Genomic DNA, 22,375 nt, shown 5'->3' with positions numbered 1-22,375 from the left:
CTAGCATTTAAAATACAATATTGAATAATATTGGTGATTTGGAGCATCCTTGTTTCACTCCTAATTTTTTTTTTCTTTTTGGAGGAGGGAATGCAGGGCAGTTGGGGTTAAGTTACTTGCCCAAGGTCACAGGGCTAGTAAGTGCTAAGTGACTGAGGCCAAATTTGAACTCAGGTCCTTCTGATTCCAGGGCTGGTGCTCTATTCACTGCACCACCTAGCTGCCCCTACTCCTAATCTTATTGGGAAGGCTACTCGCTTATCCCCATTACAAAATAATGCTTGCTGAATGGTTTTAGGTAGATGCTTATCATTTTAAGGAAAAATACATTCATATCTATGCTTTCAACCGTTTAATTTTAGAGGTCTAATTTAGGATTCTAAGATACTAATCAATATTTTCTAAAAATGATTTTTCTATGTAGGCAGCCATTTAAGTTGGCTTCATCTGATTTTATTTTATTTTTCCTCCCTTTTAGAACTTTATAGATTGATTAAATAGTAATTCTTTTCATAAGATAATGGTTTATGTGTAGAAAGTATTTTCATAAAAATGTTTTACCTAATATTTCTGTAGGGGAGTTGATCAGAGTTGCCGGATGAACCTGATGAATTTACAGTTGAGGCAGTGGTTTGAACCTTTGGGGCTTTTGTTTCCTCTACTCTGATGTTCCTGTGATCAGTCAAGCAAGTCATTTAAGTGCTCTCTGTGTCAGGCACTATTCTAGACCCTGTGGGTACGGATGGAAAGCGATAGTCTATGCTCTAGGAGTCGATATTCTACTGGGAATTCAGCATGTTCATATATAAGCTAATGTAGAAAAGCCTCCTGAATGAAGTGAGTTAATTTTGACCCATCAGGAGGGGGCCAAGGGTTCTAAAAAGCAAAGGTGGAGGGAGAGGATAGCACAAAGGATTACATTCTAGGCATGGGGAACAGCCTATGTAAAAACACTGGCAGGTGATGAAATATCATGTGTGGGGAGCAGCAAGTAGGCCAGTTCGCAGAGTACATAAGGGGGGATTATATGTAATTTGTCTAGAAGGATAAATGGTAGCCAGATTACAAAGGGCTTTAAATACCAAATAAAGGAATTTTATCTTGGAGTAGTAGGGAGCCCTTAGAGCTTCTTAAGGAAAGCAATGACATGATCATATCTGTACTTTAATGTTATCACTTTGGCAGCTGTATGGAGGTTGGATCAGAGAGGGGAGGTACTGGGAACAGAGAGACCAATTAGGAGACTATTGTAGTAATCCAGGTGAGAGGTGAAGATAAAAGTTTTCTTATATTATTTCTTACATTATGGTCTTCAAGTTTTTTTACTTTTTTTTTTTCTGAGAGATACATAATTCTTAAGTTGTCTTGATATATGCTGTCTTTGAGACCAACATATTTTGCTTACATAGAAATCACGTTTTCTTGAAAATTATTGCTTTTCCCTTTTTCCAGATTTTCCTTTATTTCTGTGTATTTGCCTTCCCAATCATTTGTTTTCTCTTTTATTTCTTAGGTGAGAAACAAATGCCACTTTTGGATTCAAGTTTTTCTGTTCTACCAATTTTGGCTGTGCAGGATATTTGTCCTGCTTTCACAATTCTTATTGCTTTTTTAAACCATTTAGCACCCTGCTGTGGTTCCACGCTTTCTTGGGAATCCACAGAGCCTTCTGCTTCATCTGGTGTTGATTCATTTTGCTGTCTTTTGCAGTATTTATTCATAGATATCTAGACTTATAGCTGATCTAGAGGGCATATTCTCTTTTATTATTAGTATCTTCCCGGTTCATTTGTATGCTTATGCTTGAAGTCTTTAACTTTTTCTTTCTCCTGAGATCTTTAGTAATTTCAGTCTTTGCTCCTAATATTTTTCCTATTGCTTACTTCTGACTCCTTCCCCTCTTATAGCAGTTTCCTTCAGGGCTAAATTTCCAAACTGTGTCAGTCTTCTCCCCCTGCTAAGGAGTTTGTATTGTTGGCCCCAGATGACTTCTGTGGGACAAAATTGACCCCATCTAGGTGCCCGTTCCTTTTCCTAAAGGCCTAGTAGAGTACCACACACACTGGTGCATTTCCTCAGTTCCCTCTTGTTCCTCATTTGTCTTGCTGATTTTTTTTCATCACAGTGTGTTACCATTCCAGTCTGAACAAGCTTCTGGCTTTTTGTTTTTAGCAGTATGGTGACAGGTGAGGGAAGGGTTGCTGAATGAATGGATTAGAGATTATTAGCCTTTTATTATTATATTATTATTAGCCTTCTCTGCAGTTTGATTTGTCACATTGTTACCTGCTTGGAATTCTTGGTGTATTACACCATGGAGACAGTTGAAACTATTTTTATCTCTTACTCATAATTCCTTTTTTAGAGAGGGTTGAAAGGTTAAGAAGATGAAAACACCTAGTACTGGAGCTACTGGAAAGTCCATGGTCACTAAGCCAGTCTCCATTAAAAGCAGAACTTGTTTTCCACTCTTCTTGTCTGTTACATTGCACATAAATGCTTAAGAAATATGTGGTACATGAAACTCAGTAGAGAAATATACAATCTAAATTATAGTTTAAGAAAATCTGAGTAGATAGCATTTGTGTCATACTTTACAGTTTATGATTAATGTTCTTGAAAATAACTCTATGAAACAGTTAATGCGTATATTATTTTCCTTATTAGGTTAGTCAGCTGAGGTTGATTTTAGCAAGTGTCCCAAACTAGACTTAATCTCGTCCGTGTCTGAATCCATTTTTCTATCTACTGTCTTCATCGAGATCATTAGGAGTCTCATAAACCTTAACGCTGGCGTCAAAATGTCTATAGTGAAAAGAGCTTTAGTTTTGCAACTTTGACCTGTGACTCCCTTGCTGAATTAACCCCACTGGCTTCCCCATACCTCTAGAATTGAAAAAATGGATTCTTTATTCAGACATACAGACAAGACTGACTCTTTGTTATGGAATGGCTTTCCAGAAGGGAAGTGAGAGGTTGAGGCTACAGGGGAAAATTGTGGTTTGTCCTTCATTTTCAAAGAGGACCATAATATCAGGAAGATGATGCCATGACTGGCAATTGAATTGGATTTGAGTGAGGGAAGGCTGTGAAAGGTCACCAGCCTCACTTTCTCCTCCAGAGCAATTTGGGTCCAGGGGCCACATGTTGTTCAGGACAGTGGAGATGGCCCAGGATGCAATGGGAAACCTTGGTCTTTTTAAACTAAGATCTTTTCAGGTTCTCACTTTGAGGTTTAGGTTATGTAAAAAGTTAAGTCAAGCATTTTTTAAAGCACCTGTTAAATGCTAAGCATTGTGCTAAATATTGTCCTTCAATGTAAAACCAAAAAGACATCCAAAAAAAGTTTATTTTTTTCCTTTTTTTTTTTTGACAGAAAGTGTGAGAAGGGAAGAGTGGGACAGGAGAGAGAAGAGGAAGGAGAAAATTCTGTAGGCAGCACCAAGATTTAAACGTAGGCTCCAGATTTCCTAGACTTTCCTGTATATGCCTAGAATGAGATTGGTGAAACCAATTAGAACACATTCAGATTTTGGAAATAGAATGAATTTATCATTAAATAATCAACCAGCCCCGTTCATGATCAAGAACAATAGAATTTAAGCCAGTCTAGAGGATTGGCCAATTTAGATAATAGATTAATTAACCTCCCAAGTTCAACCTACCTAGGTCCAGAGCCTCATACACAGACAACAGAAAGAGAGAGAAAATATCTCTGTTACTATTGAGCCAGGTCTGGGGTAAAGCTAAAGCTGTTGCCAACAGAAGAGTGAAAAAGAAAATCTACTTTGTTCAATATCCTGATGGCCTTCCATTATAGAGGTTTACCTAGGACATTGAGAAAATCAGCATCGACAAATCTGTGCTTTATTGAAGGATTCCCCTGGAAAGAGCAAAAAAAAAATAAAGAAGACCTGAGCCCTCAGTAACCATTAAAGGCTTAGCTTAAACCCTGAATCTCAGGCACTTTGTCTAGGACAGTCTCTTGTCCTCGTTCAGGAAAAGATCCTTGTACACAGATTTAGTGTTTTTGTATCCCTTGTGCCTGACATAATAGCTGTGTCACTGTGTGCACTAAGTTACCAATGATCTCTTAATTTTCAAATCCAGTGTACTTTGGGGGGGGGGCACTTATTTTTTCGAACTCTTAACATCCTTTGACACTGTTAGTCAACCTCTTCTTGACATTTTCTTCTCTCTAGGTTTTCTGAACACCACTTTCTCCTAGTTTTCCTCCTATTTGTTCTTTTCAGTCTCCTTTGTTGGAGTGTTGATCTGTATTAGTTGAGCCCATTGACTATGGGTGGCCACTAAGGCTCTGTCCTGGGCCCTCTTCTTTCTCTACTGATTATCTTGGTGATCTCATCACCTCCTATGATTTTATCTATCTTCTCAGTGCTGCTAGTTCTCAAATCTACTTATCCAGCCTTCCCTCTGCTGACTTTTAGTCTCACATTTCCAACTGCCTTCCAGATATCTCAAGCTAGATATATTGTAGACATCTTAAACTCAACATATTCAAAATTGAATTTATTATCCTTTCCCAAGAATCCTGTATATTTATTTGAACATAGTTGTATGTCACATGTTGTCTTCTCCATTAGGTTGTGAGCTCCTTGAGGCCAGGGGCTATTTTTTGCCCTTCTTTGTAACCCTAGGTCTTTTTTTTTTTTTAATAACATAAAAATTTCTTTTTTAATTTATTTTTAGTTTTCAGCGTTCACTTTTATGGGATTTTGAGTTCTTAATTTTTTCACCCCTCCTCAAGGTGGCATGTAATCTGACAATAGGCTATACGTATACAATCATATTAGTTATGTTGTGAAAGAAGAATAAGAACAAAAGAGAAAAAAAAAGAAAAAGAAAAAACAAAGTAAGAGAAAATAGTATGCTTCAATCTGCATTCAGACTCCATAGTTCTTTCTCTGGATGAGGATAACATTTTCCATCATGAATCTTGTGGAATTGTCTCAGATCATTACATTGCTGAGATGGGCTAAGTCTCTCAAAATTGGTCATCATACAATGTTGTGTAGCCCTAGTTCTTAACACAGTGTCTGGCACGTGGCAGACCTTTAATAAATGCTTATTGACTCACTGACTAATAGATACTTGTTGATTGATCATAAGCTTTCTCCAGGTTTATATCCGCAGTTCCTTCAGGTGGTCCTAGTTACCTTTTGGACACCCTCTTTATATTAGCATACTTTCTTCTTTTTTTTTTTTTTAAGCAATTGGGGTTAAGTAACTTGCTCAAGGTTACACGGACAATTATTTCTGGGTAGGTGCTAAGTGTCTGAGCCTGCTTTCGATCCCTAGGTCATCCTGACACTGGGGCTAGTGCTCTTACTCGCTGTGCTACCTGTCCGCCCCAGAATACTTTCTAAAATGTAGAGCTCAAGAGTGGACTCAGGTCTGATGTGCATGGCCTTCTACTTTCTTAGTAGGTCCTTGGTTGAAAGCAGCTTGTATAAGAAGAGAAGGTTTAGAATAGCAGTTGCGGGAGAATGCTGTAGAGATACTCAAGGATTAATAAGAAGATTACCATGCAGAAGTGAGGGCCCATTTAAGATCATAGAGCATAAGGTTTATTCATCTCATTTAGCACAGGTCTGTGACTTCTTTCAGTGGTATTTAGCTATGTACCAATATGATCAGAGAGATCAGGCTGGCAGGCTCCAGGTTGGGGTTTTGGAGTTCATGAGACGTATATATAAACTCCACCAAGAGCAGAATCTGTTTCATCTTTATCTTTGTATCCCCAGCACCTAGTAGATTGTTGTTGATTTTACTCAGTGTAAGGAAAGAAGTCCCCACCAATGAAATTGCAAGTCTGGTCCAGACCCCTATCCTTCCAAAAGAGTTTCTCAATCTTATGACATTTTCAACAAATAAAAAAGATAGGAATTAACCAGAGAGTGCTTTTTATTTTTATTAGAAAAATAAAGTTTGTTTTTTCTTTTTTAATCTGAATCTATAGTGTTATCATTGCAAAGAAAGTCCCTTGACCACAAATTGACAACTGTTCTGTGGCTTAGAGTCTAAAGAGTTTCTTGGGGCACAGAAGTTAATTTACCTAGGGTCACAGCCAGCATATTTTAGATACTAGACTTGAACCTGATCCCATTAAAAATTAAAATTGAGAAAGATTTCACATAATTAAAAAGTCTTGCAGAAGTTAGAAGTTACAATTTTAGGAGGGAATACCTTAACTTGTCTATATGAAAAAGTACATCTTTAGCAAAAAAGTTTACCTTCTATTATTTTTCCTCAGCTGATGGTCATTCAATTATGAAGGAAACATTGGATGCACTATACTAGCGTCAGTGAATTGTTTCTGACATAGATTGCCTTTTTGAAACTGGGGAAATAATCATCTTTATAATTCATTGTCTTGAGTTGTATATTCTTTGTAAGCTAGAGTACTTTTATTTTAATCCTTGTAATCAATGTCACATATTAGCTGCCTAATAAATATTTATTGAATAGTCTTGAATGAAAAAAGTGTGCATTATCAGTTAACAAAATTTGACATAGGTATCATGAACATTGCTCTTAGGCATTTAAATATTACATTTATCTGACAGATGTGCCAAGAGTTCAATAGCACTTGGGCATGGGAGATGGAGAAGAAGGGCTATCTTGAAATGAGTGTCGAATGCAAATTGGGACTTTTAAAGGTAATAAATTTATTATTTCTTGTAATGCCTTTGTTTTAAAACATTTTATAGTCCTTATAGTTGAATTTGGAAACCAACTGAAAACCAATGTTATTATTATTGGGGGGGAACAGAAGAAACTGTTTTTAACCTAGATGGTTTTTTATTGCTTTCTAAATCTAGCCTTTTTTAATTATGTAAGCTTACAAGGATGGTGATAGAAAGAATAGGAATGCATTTCCAAATTAATTTTAACCATTAACTTCAACCTCAAGAATTGCTAATGTGTGTAGCAGAACTTTGTTAATATTGCTTGTGATACTGAGATAGTAATTTTAAATAATTGTTCTTCCCTAATTGAGTAGACTCATTGTATTTTAAATAAAATTACTAGTAAGTCCAAATCCAAATTGGAGTGTCGCTTGCTCTCCCTGCCCTCCTTCCCATGTAGGGCTACTGAAGAGTGAAATGACCAGCAGAGTGAAGGAAGAACCCTTTCCACAGACTGGTTAAGGAAGGGTTTACTGCTTCTGAAATTAGAAACTATTTATAAACAGGTTGAATGATCAAAGGACCCCAAGATTACATACTTATTCTTAAATTATGTAAGTAAACGTTCTACTTTTCAGAGACTAGCTCATGTTAGATATGTAATACATGTCACTCCCTTGTTCCCACACAGCAATAAACTGATTCGATCATCTGTTAGATTCCCTTTTAGGGAAATAAAAAGATATGGTAAAATCAGATTCCAGTTTGGGGCCAGAATCAAATACAAGAAATGACAGAAATTGTTTTAGAAATCTTATGTAGCAGAATTCTGGAAGCAGACATCAAGCAAGACCAGGAAGAGACTGGTGATATATTTCTTGACCTTTTTGGGCTCTCTGCCTACTAATAACTTGAACTGGCCATTTACCAAATCTCACAGTGCTATGGCATAAGACCATAGTTGGCTATAACAAGGAGAAAGCAGGGTGACCAGGGCATGAACTACATTTGTCAGGAGACTTGAAGAAGGAATCTGATTCAGGGTCCAAATAGACCCTAACAATATGCTGAAACTTGGAACAAAAAGTGATGGCTATTTTTATGAACATTTAAAAATTAGACATGAGTATCATTTTCATTAAGAGAATGAATGGAAGACATCTGCTTAATGAATATCTTTTTAAAAGACTGAGTATGTGCTAGATTTTAAAGAACAGCTTTTGAAAGTTTACCTGTATAAAAAAAAGTCATTTAATAATTTAGAAGCAGATTTTGCTATACATGTATTCTGCCTAAATTTTATTTGAGATTTTGATGAGTCAGAAATTTTTGAAATTGTGAGACTGTTACATATGGTATTAGCTTACTTAAACTTACCATTTTAAGTAACAATGAATACAGAATTTCTGCTCACATTTTATCTACTTAAATAAGCTATCATGTTTGAATCTCAGTATTTCGATTATATCTGGCCCAGTTGTGGCATTTCTTAGCCTGTGGACTAGTCTTTGAATCTTTGCTTCCCTATCTGTAAACTGCGGCTGATCACAGTTACACTACGACTCTTCCATTGTTCTTGTGGGGAAAGTGCTTGATAAAGCTTAAGTGATTATATGTGAACTGTTACTTTTTAATTACTGTAAGCCAAACAGAAACAGTGAAATGGAGCATCTTCAAAAGAGATGAGCATTTAATTTATTTCTTACTATGGTGGGAAAACAGAGATGAGAGATTAAAATCCATGTTTCAATTTTTTTTCTAGTACCTCTGTGAATGTCAGTTTGATGACAATCTGAAGTTTAAGAACATTATTAATGAGGAGGATGCTGATGCCATGCGCCTCCAGCCAATTGGCCGTGACAAAGATGGTCTCATGTATTGGTACCAGCTGGATCAAGATCATAATGTCAGAATGTACATAGAAGAGCAAGATGATCAAGATGGGTCTTCATGGAAATGTATCGTCAGGTATGTTTTTTGTTGTTTTAAATAAATTCTTTGCTAGTAAAATTATTGTCAGTACACAGTTCTTTTTTCCCAAAAAATATTATTCTTAGGGAAATAAAAATATTAAAATTTTATTATGTTGCATGTTTCAAAGACAAAAAATATTCAAATTAGTGCACTTACATGCACTGTTCCTTCCAGTGTACATAATTCACATTTGTTGTTTTAAAAAATTACCTGCTTAAATTCAATTCAACATACTTCTATTAAATGACTACTATAAGCATATCCCACTGTTAGGTTCTGATGTAGACCAAGATAAAACATGTAGTCCCTGTTCTCATGGAGCTTACTGGGGAGCTAAAAAATGTAAGGGCAATTTGAAATATAGTTAGTTATTAAAGTGGTCTAACAGTGACAGAAGAGGTTTGAAGAGAGAAGAATCACTTCTCCATGGGAGTGTCATGGAAGGTTTCATTATGACCATTTCATTTTGGCATCATTCTTTCTATCTGTTGAAATTTTACAGAAGTTCAATTTCTTAACTTGACATATGAATCTGAAAAATCCTAACTTGTGTTTTGCCATTTGTGAAGGGGAAGGAGGAGTTGGAGAATTGTTTTATCTTTTTTTTTGCTTAGAAAAATTTCAGTCTTTATCCTGAATCTCTTCTTATGTTTGTCTTTTCCATACTGGAAGCTCAGCTATTCAGAATTCAATGATTATACAAAGGCAGATACCTCTAACTTACATTTACCTCTCTGCATACTCTTCCTTTGAAATTCAACAGCTTTTTAAAATGAACATTTTATTTATTTATTTATTTATTTTTGCCTTTGGGGGGCAGTTGGGGTTAAGTAAACTTGCCCAAGGTACACGGCTGGTTTTTTTGTGTGGGTGTTAAGTGTCTGAGTCCGGAACCGAACTTGGGTTCTCCTGACTCCAGGCTCGGCACTTTACTCACTGTGCCACTAGCTGCCCCTAAATGAAACATACTCCTATTTTCAGTGATGGCCAGTGTGTGGATTTGTTTTCCTTTAACTATATTTATTACAAGGAAGGACTTATATTTGAGTATAGGGAGATTTGTAGAGGGACCAAGACATATAGTGATAAACAAAAAATAAAAGAAAGGAAAGTGACCAGGAAACATTACAAAAATATATGGTAAGTTGTTTTTTTGTTTTTGTTTTTTGTTTTTTTGGCTTTTTGAAGGGAGGAAGGCTGGGAAATTGGGGTTAAGTGACTTGCCCAAGGTCACATAGCTAGTAAGTATTAAGTGTCTGAGGCCAGATTTGAACTTAGTTTCTCCTGACTCAAGGTTCAGAAAAGGATACAGACAGACAAGGCAGTATTGGAACTACTGTTGTATATAATGTATATTTTAAAGTGCTGACCTCTGTATAATATTCGTGTCAGATATAGTCAGTTCTTTTTTTCTGTTCTTTGCATAAAGAAATGTTTGTGTTATTCAGAATAATTTTTAAAAATTAAAAAAAAGAAATATAACTAAATTTTGAATGTATCTTTTTATTTGGAGTGATTCTTGGTGAGCCTGAGTACATTAGCTATTCCCTTTTAGCAGATGTAACATAAATTAACTCAACTCAAAATACTTATTTTCAAAGCTGCTTCTTTCAGACTATGGTAATATTATCTCCTGGTAGAATTAATTTATTCTACTTAGGTAAGCAACTTGATCCCAAAGAGTTGTTAGTAATCTGTTCCCAATTCATAACATAAAACAAAGGGGAATTTTATGATACTTTACCATATCCATCTTTCATTCCTCATATTAGGTTGAACATCATGCTATCTTTGTGTTTGAAAATCAAGGATTCTTAACCTGGGGTTTGAATTTGGATGGGGGGAAATTACATCTTTATTTCTAATAACTTCGAAGTGAAATCTAGCTTTTCCTTCAGTCATGAATGTAGGTAACAGACATGATTCTGAGAAGGGGTCTATAGGCTTTGCCAGACTCTGCCAAAAGGGGTCCAAGACACCAAAAAAAGGTGAAAAACTCCCATTGTAATTTAATAAAATGTGACATACAAAAAGGCAAATTCTTTTTATTATTAAAGGCCATAAAGATTAAGTGACTTCCCCAAGGTTATCCTGCTGATTAATGACAAATTCAGAAATGCAGTCTTTCTATTTCTAAGCAGCTTAGAATAAAATAATTTACTCATTTCCAAACAGCTTTCAGGTTGAGTGTGGTGGGGTCCTTGGATCTTTGACACTTGTCAACATCTTTCTCTCCCTATTTTCCCTCCTTTCTTCCCCCATAAAAAAAGAGAAGATATTGAATTGTTAAGGACATAGCTCTAGATGTCTGGGGCTTTGATTTTAATTGTTGATATATCCTTCTATTAATCAACAAGCATTTGTCAGATATTTACTTTGTGCCAGACACAGTACTTTATTATAATTGTAGTGAAATTTTTTGTAGTATTCAAAATTAGGTATTATATGCTAGAATCCCCTTATTTGAACCCTGCTCTTCATCCACACCATGACTTTCAGTCCTTTGACCCCTCAGTTCTTTCCCAGGCCTTCTTCCCTGCACTATTCACTCTCTCTTTTCTTCTCCCCATCTTGACATCTTGGTGAACCAGTGCAACTCTACACCATCCTTTTCTTGATTCTCAGGCCCCTCATCCTATCTCCAGTTGTGCTCTGCTAAACCCCAGCCTAGGATAATGTCCACAGTCTTCTGCATTCACTTCTATACACATGCTCTTGAGCATAATTGTTTTGATTGGATCTGCTGCAGATTTATGTTACCCAATATCCCTTGTGCCCTAATTGCTGCTAGAGAATCCTCCTATACACTTCCTTATCAACTCACTATTCCACTCTCCACAGTGACTTTTCCAAATCTTTTCATCGTTCCTTAAACCTCCCATGATTCTCTTCCTCTTAATCCCCATACTCTCAGCTGAGAACTTTACCTCATATTTTATAGAAAAAAATCAAGGACTTTCTCCATGAATTCCCTCTTCTCCCTGCTTCCTCATCTCCTATCACTAGATGCCTTCTGTCACTATTTCCTCCTTCTCTGTCTCACACAAAGAAGTGGCCTTACTCTTTACCAAGACAAACTCCTTTACCCACACAAGTGATCCTATTCCATTCTCTCTCTAACATATTATATATCCCATTTTTCATTTTCACTCTATCATTTATATTTAATTTCTCCATATCTACTAGCCCCTGCCTACAAACACGTAACGTTATCTTCCATGTCCTGAAAAAACCTGTACTTGACCCATCCCTCCTTACCTATTGTCATATATTTCTTCTGCCCTTTGTGACTAAACTTCTTGAGAAGGCTGTCTGAAATAGGTATCTTCACTTTCTTACCTCTCCTCATACTTGTTAAGCCCTTACAATCTAGCTTCAGATTCATCATTCTCCAGTTATCAGTGATCTCCTAGTTGCTAAATCCAGAGGCCTTTTCTTAAGTCCATGTTCCACATCTCTGCATCCTTTGACACTGTTGATCACCCTCTTCTCCTGTTACTCTCTTCTCACTAGGTTTTTGGGACATCATTCTCTATTGATTTTTCTCCTACCTATCACACCATTCCTTTTGAGTCTCTTTTGCTGATTCCTCATGTAGATCATGCCCTTTAACTGTAAGACTCTGTCCAGGTTCTTCTTCTCTTCTCCCTCTATACTACTTTACTTGGTGATCTCATCTGCTCCTATGAATTTGATTAGCATCTCTTTGCTGATGATTCTCAGATCTACCTTTCCTGCCCTAACCTCTCTCCTGACCTCCAATTTTGCATCTCCAGCTGCCTTTTTAGACATTTTAAACTCAATATATCCAAAACTAGACTCATCTTTCCCCCTAAACCAGTGGTGGGGAACTGATGAGGGATGGCTCCCTCTAGGTTCAGCAGGAACTCTGATCTTATCTAAGACCAGAAAACCTGCAATAGCATCTGGAAAGAATTCAAGGTCTCAGGCTTAATTGGAGTGAGAGTTGTAGAAGTTTATTGTTATGCTTCTATGAGAAGCAGGCAGGAGTCCTTTAGGGGACCTGCAAGTGAGAGGGGTACATGCTTTTACTTTTAAAGGGTAGGGCTGCCATTGTCAGGGCTGACCAGACGGAAGGGACCTCAGTGCACAGATAAAGGTTAGAGCTGACAGAGAGGAACTTGTGACTTTAGTGCATAGATAGTTTAGATGAGATTTGGGCCAGACTTGAGGAGACATGAGGCAAGGACAAAGGAGTATTTGGGCCGGGCCGGAGGAGACATGAAGAGATTAAGTAACAACCTAGGATCACTAGGTGTTGCCTAGGCCTAGTGCTGATAGGGGGAAGGGGCAGAGCCCAAGGTTGGGAAAGGGATTTTACAAATAACAATTTTACAATACAAATTGCAGTTACAACTGCACAGACTGGTTTTACAAATTGGTTTCACAAATTGACCTAGACCCCAGGTACCCCATCAGAACCTGCAGCCTCAAGGCCACATGTGGTCTTCTAGGTCCTTGGATGTGGCCTTTTGACTGAGTCCCAAGTTTTATAGAACAAATCCTTTTATTAAGGGGATTTGTTTTTTGAAGTTTGGATTCAGTCGTAGGGCTGTACTTGAGGACCTAAAGGGCCACATGTGGCTTCGAGGCTGTAGGTTACCCACCCCTGCCCTAAACCCCCTCCCCCCACCTCCTACTTTCTGAATTACTATAGAGGGCAATACCATGCCCCCATACTTCAGGCTCCTACGTATCCTCTATAATTCTTCACTGTCTCTCCCTTCCTCACCTCCAATCTGCTGCCAAAGTCCTCTTTATTTCACCTTTGCATCATCTCTCCAATAAGCCCCCTTCTCTCTTCTGACACTGCAGACATTCTGATGTAGGCTCTCATGCCTGGATTAGGGCAGTACCCTTTGGGTGGGTCTGCCTGCCTCAAGTCCATCCTCACTCCCTCACTCCAATCCATCATTCTTTATTCAGTCACTACAGTGATTTTCCTAAAGTACAGGTTCAGCTATGTCACCCCTCTGCTCAGTGAACTCCAGTGGTTTCCTATTGCCTCCATGATCAAATACAAAATCTTTGGGTGGCTTTCAAAGCCCTTTATAACCTAGCGCCATGCTACTTTTTCTTTTCCTTTTTTATTTTTTGCCTTTTGGAGGGCAATTGGGGTTAAAAGTAACTTGCCCAAAACAGGCTAGTTTTTTTGTGTGTGGATGTTAAGTGTCTAAGGCCAGAACCAAACTCAGGTCCTCCTGACTCTGGGGCCAGTGCTTTACTCACTGCGCCACCTAGCCGCCCCACATGCTACTTTTTCAGTCTTCTTATACATCATTCCACAGTGTGTGCTCCGATCCAGTTATACAGGCTTCTTGGTTGTTCTTTGATCAAGGTACTCTATTTTTTGGTTCCTGGCATTCTCTCTGGCCATTTCCCATGCCTGGAATACCCTCTCTCCTCTGACTACTGATCTCCCTGAATTCCTTTAAGTCCAAACTAAAATCTCAGCTTTGTATAGGGAGCCTCTCCCAACCCCTTTTAATTCCACTGCTTTCTCAATGTTAATTATTTCCTATTTATCCTGCATATAGCTTTTTTGTGTGTAGTTATTTAAACATGTTTATTAGATTGTGAGCTCTTTGAAGCTGTGATTTGTCTTTGCTTCTTTTTGTATTCTCAACACTTCGCAGTCCGTGGCACGTAGTAGGCACTCAGTAAATATATATTTACTGGTGGATATACCTGAAATTATCTGATAATTTAAGAAACCCAGTACCAAGTCCTTGTTGATATTTAGATTCATAAATTTAAACTTAGTTAACTATTTAAAAAAGTGAATTAGGTTTGTAGATCATGGAGTGGGTTAATAGAAGCTGAAATCTTTTCACTATGCAGGTACTTCAGACTCTGCATTCTAATTCTGATAATAGGATTTATTTTAGAATTTCCTGATTTTCTAAATGAGTAGAGAAGATGAATCATCATAAATATACCTTAAAAAGCAAATTTTATGTTGGCTGCATACTAAGAGTCCATTACCCTGTTTTAACTTTTTACTTGTTACAAACTCTGAATTAGTTTTGTTTTGACTGTTTTCTCTCCAAAACAAAATCTAAAACTAGAATACCACTGTTCTCTTTGCCAATAAGTTTGATACAGATTTTTCTTCAAAGGGGGTCCTAAATTCATTCTTCCAAGTCAGTCCTTTGTCACCCTGGTTCTTAGGATGACAAGGTTCTTAGGGTCAGTGGTTTAATTTAATAAGTATATGTTGAGAAAGAAATAACAGTTGTAAACTAATCAGGAGCAGTTATGGAGAGCAATTTGGAACTATGCCTAAAGAACTAAAACTCTGCATACTATTTGATTCGACAATACCAATACTAAGTCTGTATCCCAGAGAGATTTAAAAGAGGGGGAGAGGATGGGACATATCTGTATAAAAGTATAGTAGCTCTTTTTGTGGTGGCAAAGAATTGGAAGTTGATCTTCCCAAATTCCCATCATTTGGGAAATGACTGAACAACTTGTGGTATGTGATTATAATGGAATACTATTGTACTATAACAAATGATGAACAGGATGATTTCAGAAAAACCTGAAAAGGCATACATGAACTGATACAAAGTGAAGTGAGCAGAACCAGGAGAACATTGTACACAATATCTTCAGTGTTGTATGATGATCAACTGGGACTGCAGTAGCTATTCACTGCAAAACTGATATAAAACAGTTTGAAAGGATTCATTGTGAAAAATACTGTCCACATCTTGAGAAAGAACTGATGGCATCTGAATGCAGATTGAAGTATACTATTTTTCTCTTTATTTTTTTCATGTTTCTTATTTATTTTTTTGTCAATTTTTCTCACAGTACGACTAATATGGAGATATATTTTGCATGATTGTATATGTATTGAATTGCTTACTGTCTCGGAGTGAGGAGAGAGTTCAGAACTCAAATTTTTTTTAAATGAATGCAAAAGTTGTCTGTATATGTAATTGGAAAAATAAAAAAGAAAAAAAGAAATACTGATTTAGATAGTTGTAATCTAGGAAGATTCCTTAACTTTTTGGCCTCTGTTTCTTCTACTGAATGAGTTTAATAATTCCATTATGTAATTAATAATATAGTTAATATATAACACATAATATATTACTATAATATAATAATACATAAATAAATATATAATATAGCTAATAATTCCATTACCCATGTCACAGGGTTACTTTAAGCAGGGCATGTTGTAATTGCACTTATTATCAGACTCTTTTTACCTCTACTGAAGTCTATTCTGACAGTTCACCATGATAGGGAAGTCTATACTAGTTGGATGTGAGCTTCTTGGCCTATCCTTCAGCTCTGGCATTTAGTATTGGCCAGTCTAGCCCAGCTCAGAAACACTAGTTGTCAATGGATAATGAATCAACAGATATTTAATTTTTCAGTAATATCAACTTATGAATATTGTTTACACCAAGGGTAAAATTAAGTGTTACAGGAGTTAGAATTTGTATTGGTGAAAGAAGTAGCCATAGTGATGAAAGCAAGAATTTGATTGAAATAAGAATTCATTTTTGAATACTTATCTTATTGAGGGGTCAGTGGTAGTGTTTATACTGTTATAAACAGAAATCATTAGGATAGTTTTTGTGAGCAGAAAAATGAGTTTTCATGGTGTCTTATTTCTTTGCCTTATTTAGAAATAGAAATGAACTGGCTGAGACTCTGGAACTCCTGAAAGCTCAAATAGATCCTGCACTTTTGAAAAACTCTAGCCAACAGGATGCCTCCTCCCGAGAAAGCCCCAACCTAGAGGAAGAAGAAACTAAAAAAGATGGAGAAACAACTAAACAAGGTTTTTTTGCATTTTTTTTAAACCTTTCTTCTCTCCCACATTCTGACCTACATAATCTCCCCAGCTCCCAAAATACAACAGAATCCTATTTTAATTTCAGAACTTGGCATCTTTGTCTAAACAAGCTAATATTTTCTGGTCTTTTGTTTAAAAAAAGCATAAATGTACAAATCGTGATATACCTCCATAAAATAATACCAAAAGGGTTCCATAAGAAAATATTTAGCCACTTATCAAAATATAAACTTTACATAGTAGCTGATAATAATGGCAGAGGTGCTTGGAGTAGAAGGCAAGTCAGTTAACTGTGTGAAAGCAGATGTAGTAACCTCTCAGAGCCTCAATTTACTTCACAAGGTGGTTGTGAAAAAAATGCTTTGTAAACCTTAAAGTACTGTAGAAAATGTGAGCTGTTATGTTCAATGAATAGATAATTATGTGTGTAGCAATGGTATCTGAATGTGTAAATGCTCAATAATTCATCATGTCTAAACTGTGACATTTATGAATGTTTGGGAAATTACCACTGAAAGAGTAAATGCTTTAAAATTCCGTTTTGAGGGCAGCTAGGTGGTGCAGTGATTAAAGCGCCAGCCCTGGAGTCAGGAGGACCCGAGTTTGGTTCTGGCCTCAGATACTTTACACCCACACACACAAAAAAAAACCTAGCCGTGTAACCTTGGGCAAGTTACTTAACCCCAATTGCCCTCCAAAAAGGCAAAAAATAAAATTCCATTTTGATTTTAAGCAGTGAAATTTGACCATCTGATTTAGAACTGCTCTAAGTGTTAAGACATTTTTTCTTGCATAGATGCAAAATCAGTGTCCACATAACTTCCATTCTGGTATTCAACCTGGATTTAATCAGAACAAATCCAGATCATCTCCACATGAAAACCTTGTATCGTATACTTAAATATAACCATTTTACCTGGCCTAAGTCTTCTTTTCCAGGTTAAAACATTCCCCAGTTCCTTTGTATATCATCTGGAGTCTACTAACTTTCCTGACTATTTATCTCAGAACACAGTTTAGATGTGTTTCTTTGCATTGAACTCAGTCTGCATCTTATTCACTTCGAACTCTGCTCAGTATATAGAAAGAATTAAATGTAGACAACATGGTGTGTATATAAAGTGCTTTATTAATCTCCCGCCAGATATTTTTAGAGAAAAACAGTAATTCACAGTATCTTGGGTAGATTTGTTTTTTGTGGCACCCAAACAACTCTTAATCTGTTGAAATAGTTTTAAAATAATGTGAACACTTTATAACCATATGTATTTCTGACATAGAAACATAAAAGTAGATTTTTCTTCAAATTTTGATTAGAATTCACTTGTTACATCCATGTAATCCTGGAGGTGGGGGAGAGTTCCTTTTAGGAGTCATTTATGACTTGTTTAATTTCTTTTTCTGATACTGGGTTATTTAAATTCTTTCTTGTTTTGATAATCTTATAATTGAAGATATCCATTTATTTATTTTTTTTAAGCAATTGAGGTTAAGTAACTTGCTCAAGGTTACACGGCTAGTTATTTCTGGGTGTGGTGCTAAGTATCTGAGCCTGGATTCGATCCCCAGGTCATCCTGACACTGGGGCCAGTGCTCTTACTTGTTGTGCTACCTGGCCGCCCCAATATCCATTTATTTTTGTCAATTTTGTTGTCATATAAATCTTTTTCTAGTAAATTCCTTTATTCTTTGTGAAAATTTCTTTTTTTAAAAGCGCTCTCTCTGGTAAAAAAAAAATTAGACTTTTTTATTATATATTTTACCTATTTCATTGTTTTTCCCTTTGAAACAACCTTTTCTAATTTGTCAATTTAATGGGTTTTTATCATCTTTATTAATCTTGTCTTTGATTTTCAAAATATCTATTTTCTATAGTTATAGTTAGTTGGTTTTTAAAAATTCTAGGGGTCATGGGATTTTTTCTCCTGTTTCATTTCTTACCCAATTCATTGATCTGTTCTTTCTCTTTGTTGACGAAATTGTTTAGAGAGGTAAATTTTTCATTCATTGCTACTTTGAGTCTATTCCAAAAGTTTTGATATGGTGTCTCATTTTTACTTTAATGAAATTTTCTATTGTTCTTGTGATTTGTTCTTTTATCTAGTGATTCTTTAGGATTAAGTTAGTCTTTAGTAAATTTTAAATTCTTTATAGGCCTTTTTATTTTATTATCAGTAAATAATGCTGATTTCTTTTGCATGTATGACGTTTTTATGCCCTAGTATAGGGATGGTGAACTTGCTGCCTTGAGGCCACATGTGACCTTCTAGGTCCTTGGGTGCAGCCTTTTAACTGAGTCCCAAGTTTTATAGAACAAGTCATTTTATTAAGGGGATTTGTTCTGTGAAATTTGGATTCACTCAAAGGACTGCACTTGAGAACCTAGAGAGCCACATATGGCCTCAAGGTCACAAGTTCCCCACACCTGCCTAGTACACAGTTTTTGAAATAACGATCATGCTGAAAAATGGTTATTCCTTTTTTTTTCCTATTCAGTCGTCACCAGTGAATGGTCTAATGTTTTTAACTTTCTAAAATTTATTTAGGTCCTTAAGTTTATTGCACATCTTGGTTAGATTTTTTTGTCTGAGAGTGAGTGATACATTGAAATCCCTCACTTTTACTCCCATGGTTTTTTAAATCAACTTATTAACCAATTAATTTAATAAATAAACAAATAAGTTACATTTTCCTTTAGGTATTTAGATGTTATACCATCTGGCACACACACACATACATAAATTCATTTTCTGTGATAACTTTAAGCATTTTATTTTCCATGTTCACCCCTTTTAAATAATTAAATCAAATTTTTAATACTTTAATACAATGTAAATCTTTTTGTTTCAAGCATGTTTCTTGTGAATAGCTTTTTGGGGGGATTCTGATTTCTTATACATTCTGCCAGCCTTTTCTGTTTATCATTGAATTTATTGCTGTGGGCTGCTCAGTGTACAGCACTTAGCATGATTCAGAGATGTGAATAAAAATGACCAGGCCATGTGGGTAGTTCAAAGAAGAACAATGAACTGCTTTTATTGATTCTTAGTACGAGGTTTTTAATAGAGCAAAAGAGACAAAGAAAGGGGACTCGAGTTTTCTTATTACCTTAATCTGTTATATCCTGGAAGTAGCACAGAATAGATAATTTGATAAGGATTTGTTATCTAGGAGACTAAAGTCTTAGGGTACTAGGCTTCAGGTACCTGCTAATGCAGTCGCAGTCATAAACAGATACAATTGAGAGCAAACTTCAAAGCCAAAGCTGCAATCCTCAAAAGACATCACGTTTAGAGCTGGCCACCCAAAGATACCCGAGTGCTGAATCAAATATTTTAGCTCTTAATAACTAAAATCTTGGGGCATAGCCTATTGATCTTGGAACTCAAGTAACATCCTTATAAGTGTAACCCATAACTAAGAACTCAGGAGCTAACTTGAGGAAAAGTCGCGTCTCAAAGAGATTCTTGTTTTAAAGTCCACTATTAGGATTTAATATTTGAGTCCTGAAGCAGGCCTCTTTGGCTCCCTACAGTTTATCATAAATGTTTATCATTTGTTATCTTCATCTTTACAGTTATGATTTAACTCTGTATTTCTCTACCATTTCTTGTGATATTTTTTCCTTGTTTAGTCTCTTACTCCTCTCTTTTAAAAGATATATTCATCTTTATTTTATATTTCTCTTGACTCCTGTGTATACTTTTTTAAAGTATCTGCTTGGATCTCCTCATGAGAAACATTAGGAAGTTTTCTGTCACATAGACACACACACACATTTTAAACTTGGACATTCTAGATTTTGGCTATGATATTCCTAGGGATTTTCATTTTGGGAAATCTTTCAGAAAATGACTTTTCTTTTTTTACTTTGTTTTCTGGTTCAGCTAGGTTTGGGCAGTGTTAATTTATGTTTTTTGTCACCAAAGTAAGATTCTATAGTCTGAGTTTTTTTCCACTGTTTGCTTATTTTCCCAGCCAATTACTTTACTTTTTACCTCTTTCTTAAGGGAGGACTCTGCTTCTGGTGTGGAGATTGTACTGTTCCAAGCTTCAGGGATTTCAATGCAGCTGTTTTCAGTAATACTTCTAGGGACCTGTAAATTTTAGTTTTTCCAAGGTGGTATGATGAAAGGAAATGTGTTTACTTCTCTCCTGGTCTGTGTGTGACCACAAGCAGTCTTCTCTCACTTGGAACTGTGAGGAGGATTCCCTCTCCACCACCAGTACAAGCTCTACCATGTCAGCACTTCTCCTCACCCCAGGACCGAGACCCAGATCCAAACATGGGCAAAACAGGAGAATCCTCCCTCAATGCTAGCAAAGAGCTGCTTGATCCTTTCTTTTTCTTTTCTCGTTTCACTTATCTCATAATTTTTTAATTTTAAAAAGTGCTAGTTATTCTCATCATCATCTTGTCTCTCATTAGAGTGCTGTGTTTCCCAAGGACATTAGAAATGTTTGGCAGTCTGATTCAGGGCATGCTTATATTATTCTCCTCTCTCTCTCTCTCTCTCCTCTCATTTTTCTGAGTACCACAATATCAAGTTTCACTCATCCTTGGCTAGACCCAGGTCTAAGCTTCCACTTTGAAGACTCCAGCCCACAGCTGTGGGCTATTGGTATCTATAGCTTTCCTTGGTCTCTTCACTATAAGCCTTCTGTGTGCTGCAGGCCCGTCTTTTCTGGTTAGATGCCTCTCTCCCTAAGTCTTCTGGTAGTCTATTTGCATAGACTTTAGCTTGCAAAATGCAAAGAGTAGTTTGAGAGTAGTTTCTCCTTTCGAGAAGAAAATAATTCCTTAAAAAGTAGAATTCCAGTGATCTAATATAATTACAAAAGACTCATTATGGAAAATACTATACACCTCCAAAGAAAGAATAGATGGAGTCTGAATACAGATTGAAGCATACTTGTTCAATTTTCTTGTTTTGGGGGGTACTTTTTTTCCTTTTTTCAGTTTTATTCTTTCACAACATGACTAATGGCAAAATATGTATTACATGATTACAGATATATAACTTATATCATGGTTGGGGAACCTGTGGCCTCAAGGCCATATGTGACCCTCTAGGTCCTAAGAGCAGCCCTTCGACTGAATCCAAACTTCACAGAACAAATCCCCTTAATGAAATAATTTGTTCCGTAAAATATGAACTTAGTCAAAAGGCCTCACCCAAGGACCTAGAAGGCCACATGTGGCCTCAAGGTCCCAGGTTCCCTATCCCTGAACTCTATAATGTCAAAACCAAACATAAAAATGTAAGCAAAAACTGAAGTGGTAAGTTTTAAACATTTAAGGAAGAAAATGGCTTCATTTAAAAAAACAACACAGAAGAGCAAATGATATTAGACTAACTTCATTTCCTTTTTAGAAAAATAGGGGTACAAAATTGATACTTTGTAGAAATGCTCAACATTTTACACTTTCTTGCTATTCTTCTTAGCAAGATGGGAAAAAGCTGCTGGCCTGAGGTGTCCTCAGAGCTGGTTGAATAACCAGACCAAGAGTAGCATCCTCCAAGGGTGAGGTCCTTTGTGGAATACACTGGGATGTGCTTTGTTAACCTTTTTTATTGTTGGACAGTAATCGTACCTGGTGTGTTCATTAGATATGGAAATGACGTGAGACTAGAATAATGGGCTAAAACATGTTGGATGTCGGAAAAGTATGGAATCAAATAGACTTCAACAAACTGGCCTGAATAAGAGAGGTCAGTCTTAGAGTGATATAGTCATGGATGTTACCCTTACTATTTGGTCAAACTACTTGAGGATAAATAGAAAGTATATTTTATCTGGGCTCAAAGTCATCCCCATAAATATAGAATGGTGGAAACTAAACAGATAACAGTTTTTGTGGGGGAGGAATTAAAACCCCCGTGTGATTTCTTTGCCTGGACTTGCATGT

General features: G+C 36.4%; 1 protein-coding gene across 3 annotated transcripts in view; it reads left to right on the top strand.

Annotated features, from left to right (window-relative positions):
* RSF1 (remodeling and spacing factor 1) overlaps window positions 1-22,375 on the top strand; it is a 136,327-nt gene that overhangs the window by 58,447 nt on the left and 55,505 nt on the right. For all 3 annotated transcript variants that reach the window (XM_069070926.1, XM_069070925.1, XM_069070927.1), the window contains 3 exons: window positions 6,588-6,680; window positions 8,413-8,618; window positions 16,295-16,449. In XM_069070926.1, the coding sequence (XP_068927027.1) occupies window positions 6,588-6,680; window positions 8,413-8,618; window positions 16,295-16,449 (454 nt within the window). The remainder of the gene's footprint in view (window positions 1-6,587; window positions 6,681-8,412; window positions 8,619-16,294; window positions 16,450-22,375) is intronic.

This window comes from Petaurus breviceps, unplaced genomic scaffold, assembly GCF_028583685.1.
Source record: "Petaurus breviceps papuanus isolate PSGF00001 unplaced genomic scaffold, PetGlider_PUasm1.0 90823, whole genome shotgun sequence".
Classification (NCBI taxonomy): Eukaryota; Metazoa; Chordata; class Mammalia; order Diprotodontia; family Petauridae; genus Petaurus; species Petaurus breviceps.
The sequence above is the reverse complement of the archived record's forward strand: the minus strand, read 5'-3'. Positions and strand labels throughout refer to the sequence as shown.